General features: G+C 50.6%; 1 protein-coding gene and 1 pseudogene across 1 annotated transcript; one reads left to right on the top strand and one right to left on the bottom strand.

Moving 5' to 3' along the window:
* The window catches only part of LOC124513815 (ribosomal protein L18-like), a 60,552-nt pseudogene extending 60,070 nt beyond the window's left edge, over positions 1-482 (bottom strand).
* A 232-nt stretch (positions 483-714) lies between these two features.
* LOC124513806 (testis-expressed protein 13D-like) lies at positions 715-3,246 on the top strand. Its single transcript, XM_047081807.1, has one exon. It carries the CDS (start codon positions 715-717, stop codon positions 3,244-3,246), a length of 2,532 nt encoding a protein of 843 aa, XP_046937763.1.
* The last annotated feature ends 5,602 nt before the right edge of the window (positions 3,247-8,848 follow it).

The raw sequence follows: 8,848 nt of genomic DNA on the forward strand, positions 1-8,848 counted from the left end.
CTGGTTCCCACTGCTGCCCCAAAGTTCAGCTTCATTCCTTTCCCCACAGCAGTAGAGCAACCGTAGCCCTTCTTTCTCTGTCCTGCCCCTTTTCTGGGTTTTGATAGATGCCAGGCATGCACCCTATTTATCTTCCTGAACAGGGGGTCCTGCAACCCCAGTCTTCACCTCAACTCTTTCTCTCCCTCCCCTAAAAGTTCTCTGACATTCTTGTACCACCCTTCCTTTTAGACCAGGAGTGTGTGTGTGTGTGTGTGTGTGTGTGTGTGTGTGTTTGAAAGTCCCATCCCAGCCCGTTATGTGCATGAGTGGCAACTATTACTATCTCCAAAGAATCTGATATGCCCCCTCCCAGTCTGGGCTCACTGTAGTACCCAGCGCTGCCGAGCGCTCTGTTGGCCTTCCAGGGGGCGCTCGGCCCCGGACCGTGCCTCCCAGAACACCTTGCGGTGGCTCGTGTGGCTCAGAACTCTGTGACGCATCATGCCATCTTTGCCCTTCACGTAGTGGGCATCGGTGTGGTGAGAGAACGTTTTTCTTTCTTTCTTTTTTAAGGAAAACAAGGGAGTGAGGGAGAAAAGAAGTCAAGGACGAGGCCAGGACTTGAAAAGGACTGAAGTAGGACTGAGCGGGGAGGTGAAGGGTGAACCTTTACTGACGGCGGCAAGGGCGGCAGCGGCTGTGAGGAGGCCGGTTAACTAGGCCGCAGCAGCCATGGCGGTCGACTTTGGGGACCACGCCAGCGGGTTCCGCCACACCGAGGTGATCAGGTTCATCAACGACGAAGTCCTCGTGAACGGCGGTGGGCCGGATTTCTACGCGGCCTTGTGTTCGCGGCCCTGGGACGAGGTAGAGGAGCGGCTTCGGACGGTCCTGGCCGACCCGCAGGTGCCGCGCGCCATGAAGAGGGCCTGTGCGTGGAGCGCGCTCGCCTTGAGCGTGCGCGTGGGAGCCAGGCAGCGGGAGCAGCAGGAGCGCCAGGTCCAGCGGCTGCAGAACCAAGCAGACGAGCGCGAGACGACTACCTCGGCCCTGGCCTCCGAGCTGCAGCGGCTGCGCGGGGAGCGCGAGTCGGCGGTCGCACAGCTGCGCTCCACACAGGCCGCCCTGCGGCAGACTCTGGTCGAGTGTGACGTGCTTCGTGGGCGGCTGCTCCAGGTGGAGAGGGCCTCCTGGGTCGTGCCGCTGGCCGGCGAGAGAGTGCCTGGGCCTCCGGCCGAGCCACTTGGGGCCATAGCATGGCCCCGGAATGCAGATGTGGTGGCCGGGGAGCTGCGCAGCAGGCTGTATTTTGAGGCCCGGGTGCCGGCCCCGGTGGCTGTCCTTTACGTGCCGGGACCCCCGAGTCCCTGGGCTCAGGCCGTACGGCCCGCTCTGCCAGTGCCCGTGCGGTACTTGCTTCCGTTCCGTGCCCCGTTCCCCGTGGGATTCCCCGTCTCGCCACCTCTGCCGCCAGTAGTAGTCATGGATGCAGAAGCTGCAGTAGTTCCACATCAGATGCCTCCTCTGGGGATCGGGCCACCTGGTCCACGTGCTGCAGTGGGCTACCAAGAGGGGATGGTCCCACGGTCGGACCAGAGGAGCTGCAGCCAGGCGGAAGGTCCTGCGATCCTCCAGAGTCCAGTCCCCCTGAGGGACATCAGAAGCCTTAGCCAAGAAGGTCCGCAGAGGCCTCAGGGGATGGTTCCTGTCAGAGATAGCTGGAGCCAGAGCCAGAGCCAGCAAGAAGATCCAGAGAACACCCAAGAAGTGGTCCCCCTTGGGGAGAGCTGGAGCCACAGCCAGCAAGAAGATCCAGAGACAGCCCAGGGGACGGTTCCGATCGGGGAGAGCAGGAGCCACAACCAGGAGGAAGGTCCAGAGAGGGCCCAGGGGGTGGTTCCTGCTGGGGACAGCGGGAGCCAGAGCCAGGAAGAAGGTCCAGAGTGGGCCAAAGGAATGGCCACCCTTGGGGATGGCTGGAGCCAGAGCCAGGAAGACCGTGCAAAGAGGGCCTGGGAGATGGTTCCCGTCGGGGAGAGCTGGAGCCACGGCCAGCAAGAAGATCAAGAGGTGCTCCGGGGGGTGGTCCCCCTTGGGGAGAGCTGGACCCAGAGTCAGCGAGAAGGTCCAGAGAACCCCCAAGGAACGGTCACCCTTTGGGGTAGCTGGAGCCAGAGCCGGGAAGAAGGTCCAGGGTGGGCCCAAGGAATGGTTCCTGTTGGGGATAGCTGGAGCCACAGCCAAGAAGAAGATCGAGAGATGCCCCAGGGGGTGGTACTTCTTAGGGATAGTTGGAGCCTCAGCCAGGAGGATGTTCTAGAGAGGCCTCAGGGGATGGTCTCCTTTGGGGATAGCTGGAGCCAGAGCTGGAAAGAGGGTTCGGAGAGGCCTCGGGGGGTGGCACTCCTTAAAGATAACCAGGGCCAGAGCCAGGAAGAAGGTCCAGAGAATCCTCAGGAGATGGTTCTCTTTGGGGATACTTGGAGTTTCAGCCAGGAAGGAGGGCCAGCAAAGGCCCAGGGGATGGTCCCCTTTGGGGGTATCTGGGGCCTCAGCCAGGAAGAAGGTTCGGGGCGATCCCAGGAGATGGTTACCTTTGGTGCCAGCAGGATGAATAGCTGGGAAGAAGATCCAGAGAGGCCCCAGGAGATGGGGGCCAGTGGGAGACACAACCAGGAAGAAGATCCAAAGTGGCCTCAAGTGATGGTGCCCCTGGGGGCCAGTTGGGACCACAGCCAGGAAGAAGGTCCAAAAAGACCCCAAGGGATGGCCCCCCTTGTTGCCAGCAGAAGCAGTAGCCACGAAGAAGATCCAGAGAGGCCTCAGGAGATGCTCTCCTTGGGGGCCAGCGGGAACTACAGCCAAGAAGAAGGTCCAAGAAGACCCCAGGGGACGGGGGACAGAAGACGCCATGGCCAGCAAGAAAGTCCAAAGAGGTACCCCCCGGGGTTTAGGAGGAGCCACAGCCTGGAAGAAGGTCTACAGAGGCCCCAGGCGACCCCCCAGGGGGACAGCCGGAGCTGTGGTGTGAGGGAAAGCCCAATGAAACAGCAGCCTCAGGGGCAGAAGGCCAAGCAACCAAAAGGGAAAAAAGCTCTGGGTTTCCTGCACCAGGAGAAGTCTGCCTCAGGCTGCGGCCCAGAGAGTTGGGAGTGCCCATGGTGTAAAGCCATGAATTTTTCATGGCTCAAGGCCTGCTATAAGTGCAAGGAAGGCTGTGTGGAAGTTGAGAGTGGAGGCCCGGACCCAGGACCAACTCACTGATTTGGGAAAGGTAAGTAAGAATGAAAACGAAAGAAAAGACCAATTTCATAAGCCCAAAGAAAAACCAATTTCATAAGACCCTCTTCTGACCAAAAAGTAACTTACTTACCTCACAGAAAATTTGCAAACCAAAATTAGCGTAGAGAGAATTAAAACAATCCATTATTCTAGTACCCAAGGTAACAACCTTTTATCATTGTGGGTACTACATGCACACATAAATGCAAATGTATTTATATACTTTTTAAAATTTACTTGAACAAAGACTGCTTTTGAGTATCATATTCTTTAAAAAGGAACTTCTCTTTTTTTTTTTTAAATTTTTTTTTTCAACGTTTATTTATTTTTGAGACAGAGAGAGACAGAGCATGAACGGGGGAGGGGCAGAGAGAGAGGGAGACACAGAGTCGGAAACAGGCTCCAGGCTCTGAGCCATCAGCCCAGAGCCCGACGCGGGGCTCGAACTCCCGGACCGCGAGATCGTGACCTGGCTGAAGTCGGACGCTTAACCGACTGCGCCACCCAGGCGCCCCAAAAAGGAACTTCTCTTAATTGCACTGACATTCACAGGTGGTGGATTCTGAATGGCTGATGCCGATTGGTGGACGCCCTGGAGAAGCTGAAGTCTTGGAGCCTTGCCCCGCCCTCCCCTCCACTCTCTTCTGTTTTCTTATTCACATGCTTTTTTCTGAAAGTGCTGTGTCTTTGGCTGGGAACAGCCATGTCTTTTTCGAGTTATAACTATACCGAGTTTCAGGAGCACTGCTTTTCCTTGGAAATGCTGTTGTTCCTTTGTACATGGCTACAGTGTTCATGTTTGCTCCTGGTTTTTATTTTATAGGTAAGGGGCTGTTTTTGTGTCTCCGAGCCCCACAGAAATTGTTTGTTGCTGAAGAAGCTGAACCTGTCCCATTAGAAGATCTTCTAAGAGTTTAAAGAAATCACACTTGATTCCTGCTGACCTGCACCTCATCGAGACCCCCATTGGCTGGAGCGGAGAGGAGTGAGAGGAAGTCGGGGAAGAGGAGATGCTTCGGCACTCCTTAAGGCGGAAAGGAGGGCAAAATGATTTTGTTAGAATTTAATTTCTCTGTTGGGACAAGGAATTAATTTGGAAGAGTTGGGGGGTGTTGTGGTGTTAAATTCTGTGATACCAAATTTGATAGATAACATTTAATTCATTACACAAATTGTTATTGATTGCCTAGTTTAGGTTAGGAGCTAGAACCATATGTTAATATTTAGGGCACACATCATAACTTTTTCATTAGATGATAGGAGAGAGCATAATTTGAGATCAGAAGTGAGTTATTTGCCTAGTATATAGCATGGGCTTTGGGTAAACCCATTTGAAGTAACATAGATATTTTGCAGTTCCAGGAGCAACATCAGAACTTTCATGAGAGGATTTACCAAACTCCTCATCTCCTTGCTCCTAGGTGAAACAAATGAGCAGTGGCAAAGATCAGGAAGGTAGCATCACAAAGTGCAGGCAGGATTTTTCTGAAAGTCTGATTTCTTTCCTTGAGAGGGAAAACTATTTTCCTTGTTGCCCTGAAAGACCAGTAACTTAAGTATCTTAAGTCACTGAGTGACTTAAAGATAGTACTTGGGGGAGTGTTACACACTTGAATCCTCAGTCTTGGCTGCCTCCATCCCAAGCCCCTTTCCAGCCAAGAATGGATGAAGAACACAGTGGATTCCAAGGACAGACATAATGCTTCTCTTGGATTAGATTAAAAATGACTGGATCAAGCACTCTTGACAATGACCCTGGTCCCCTTATCTTCCACTTGGTGTATTCTCTGCAAGGCTGTCTGCTCTTCTGAGGCAGCTGGCACAAGTGAGGAGGGAGCCATGATGGAGCCCAGGGGGTGGGAGGTTAGATCAGCCTCAGTCTGAACAAAAGATGTTGTAGTTTCCCCTGTGAGATCTGCCCAGCTCACCAAGCTCAACCTCTGCCAAGGTTTTTCTGATATTAATTAGTAATAAAGAGTGTGTACTTGCCTGCTGTATCTTCTGTGTAACGTGTATCTTGGGGAAGGTTGGCCAGAGGTGGCAGCTTAAATCTGCATCCTTCCCTCTAGCTCACTGAGGTGAAGGAAAGTTCAGTCTCATTCATTATGAGAGGGGCCCTGCCTCTTCCTGTGAATTACCCAAGAATGGGAGGGGGAAGGGGTTTTTGTGGGGCCTTCAATGCATTGTGATTATCCCTGCTACTCTTACTGTCCAAGTCCAGATGGTCCCTTGAAGGTGGGCATGTCTGCTTCTCTAGGGCGAGTGGGGTTTGGAGGTGTCTGCCAATGCTGGGAGCCCTAATGCCTAGGGTCCATTTCCCTACATGAACCATGCAGCCATTCCCCTCTGGGGCCCTCCCTTCTTCCTGGCAGGGAGTAAGGAGTGCTAAGGTATCATTAACAGTATTCTCCTTCCTTTCTCTCTATTCTATAAGTTATTCCTCTCTCCTTTAGCATGATTTGGTCCAAATAATGATTATAGAAAACCAAATGCAGGCTGGTGGAATAAACCTCCCCTGGTACAAGGGGGGAACAAAGATCTGGATGCCTTTTTGGAATGGGTATAGTGAGATGAGGGGATGAACAACAAAAATGATCCTGTCATACTGGAAATCTCTCTTATCTCAGAGATATGACTAACAGTGAGGGCCTTGGTTATCTAGGATAGGAACACAGGAATAAAAGAGAGCTGTGGGGAAACAAACTCATAACTATTTGGAGGTGGAAGAGAGGAGATACTATGATATTTTATAGATCCTTAAGTCCCCTATACATTTGGAAAGATGAGCATGTACAGATATTTTTCCTCCTGGGTCTAAATTTAGTGTTGGTGCAATACAGGAAGAGTTCAAATGGTGATGGAGAAAGAAGAGAGAGAGGCCTTGCAGCAGCTACTACTATTACTGATGGTAGGGGTGGGCCTAGTACTGCAGCCTTACAGGCACTTATGAAGGTGGTGGTGGTGGAGGAGGGATATGGGTATTTCTCCGAACAGGAGAGTACAGGGGAGGTGGGAAGAAGCTCTTCAGATTTTCTGTGGGATCTTCAGAGTGGGAGAGGCAAAATTCAGTGTGGAAGATGATAGCAATAGTCTCCTGTACTCCACATTCTCACCCATTTCATCACTTCATACCTGCTACTAGATCCTCACAGGAGCAGTGGTTTCAAACTCCCCATTTCCACAATGAATGTACCACCTATCCCTTATCCCCTTCCACTCCCACTAGCAAAGCAGCATCAGAAGGAGCGGCTCTGATAAGAGCAGTTCCTGTGGGAGCATCTGCAGCTACCATACTGGGATATGGAAAAAGTTCCTTTGGTAAGCAAAAGGAGGCAGCAGCCTCGGGGGCAGAAGGGACAGGAATGAAGGACTTAGCATTCCTTAAGATCTCTTAGGGATGAGAAAATTGTACCTGGTAAAGACCAAGGGACTAGAATGGTGGAAGTGGTAAAAAATGATTATTTTGGGGATAAAACCATGTTTCAACTGAAGGAGATGTCTGATCTGGACAAGAGCTTTGTCTTCTGATGGGGCCAGTCCTCTTTGATTTCAGAAATGCAAAGAGAGAACCAAGGAGATATTAAACAGAACAAGTAATTTTCTGAGTATGTCTCAAATTATAAATGTAGCTTAATTTCACTTGGGAAAAATTAGAAAATGCAGAAAAAGAAAAAAAAAAGATTTAACCATAATCCCACCACTGGAGTGAAGTGCCACTGTTTATATTTTTGTGTATTTAATTCCATAAATGATAGAGATAGGTGTGGTAGGTGTTTTAAACATCCTTTACATGCAATTGTATAGAATATTTTATAGCCTTATTTTTTATTGTGGTTAAAAAAAAACAACATGAAATCTTACCCTCTTAACAAAATTTTAACTGTGAAATTTAATTACATTACTAACTATAAGCACAACGTTGTACAGCAGGTCCCTAGATCTTTTTCATCTTGTGTGACCAAGTTTATATCTGTAGTCTTATTTTTAATTAATATGTTAACTAAGTTTTTTTTCCTTTCACACCTTGATGCTTGCAGGTGGAGGCCCTACCCCAGACTCATCCTTGAGGAGTCTGGCTCACACCACCTATAAATTAAACCCCAATCCTTGTCAGTGCCTCCCCTTACTCCACTCAGAGTCACAATGCAGTGGTACTTCATCCCAGGGGACCATGGCCAGATGTTAGGGACCAGGTTCTGGACTAGAGGCTGTGTGGGGAAGGACTGCCTGAGGCCAAAATAGAGGAGTAATGTGCAAGCACTGGAGCCAAGTCTATCGCCTTCTGGGAGGCTGAAGGCCACTGGGCAGAGACTTGGGCCCCAGTCTGACGTCTGCCAAGGTCCAAGGCTGAAGCAACACACTGTTTCATCGCACATCCCTGGGGCCAGTAGTTTCTCCTGGCAGTAGAGAAGTTTATAGAATCTGTCTCAGGAGACCATTGCTGCCGTACCTCAGCCTCTCACCGCCAAAGTACAGCCTCAAAGAATTGCTCTGTCTGACCCGGTCCAACTGCAAGTACCGAGTGATGGTGGAGCTGGCTCCTTCACCTAAGCCCCTCCATCAGGCAATGTTCACGTCTTTTGAACACAAAGAGCAACACCTACCTGCTGGGGTCAGGCTGGATGAAACACGGTTTTTCCCAGGAAGGCAAATAGGGCAGAATTGGAGCCCTCCGGATATGCTCTGTAGATATGGGTGTGTATAGGGATGTAAATTCGGGTCCAGATGGAGGGGCAGGGAGCGGATGGGCTGGAATACACTGAGGATTAAGGGTGGCTCAGAAACGGCGGCATCACCCCTGAGATGCTGCTGCAGTTATCGCCCTTCCTAGAGCAACGCGATCTCGCGGGATCTCAGGAGCTCTACGTGGGCGGGGCAGGGGAGTCCTGGGAGGAGAAATAGCTGGGTGTCTCCTGGCTGGAGCCCTCTTATCCGAGACTCGTCCCTAAGGGGGCTAGCTCAGGCCACCTATCAAGCAAACCTCACTTCTCCTTTGCGCCTTTCCCTGCCTGTGCCGCTTTGCCCCGCGGGCCCTAGGCTGGGTGTTGGGGACTGGCCCAGAGGCTGTGCAGGGGCAGAACCATGGAGGCCACAACGGGTAAGTGAATTGCGCACGCAATATATTAATTAATCCATGGACAACATCTAGAAAAAAGTAGGTGATAACATATTTCTATGAGCTCTAAATACAAGAGGCTGGGGGCAATTCATAGCTATAAGACCTGAGCAATCTGTGTGGGAGTGAGCATAAAGAAACAATGGATCATCTGACAGACCAGAAAATAGGAAAATCCTAAAATAGTCTACAAACCAAAATACTCTACAAGTATTAATTAGAAAACACAGTGCTCTAAATTGAGAAAAGCAAGTGGAAGTAGAATGAGTACAAGTGAAATGTGGTAAGGTTGAAGAGGTTGGATTATCTAGGCATGATGAGCTCTCAAAACCGCAGCCAAAGCTCCCTTCCAGTACAAACCCACACTGAGAGGAGAGACGTCATTCTGTTTCTCATTCTGTTTTTCCTTTATAATTACTTTGGAATTTTTCTCCTGTCATTTTCTGTTACCCATTTTTAAATGAAATC

The sequence above is a fragment of the Lynx rufus genome, unplaced genomic scaffold, assembly GCF_022079265.1.
Source record: "Lynx rufus isolate CCGP_SWC_20201006 ecotype Redwood Valley unplaced genomic scaffold, mLynRuf1.p SCAF_19, whole genome shotgun sequence".
Taxonomy (NCBI): Eukaryota; Metazoa; Chordata; class Mammalia; order Carnivora; family Felidae; genus Lynx; species Lynx rufus.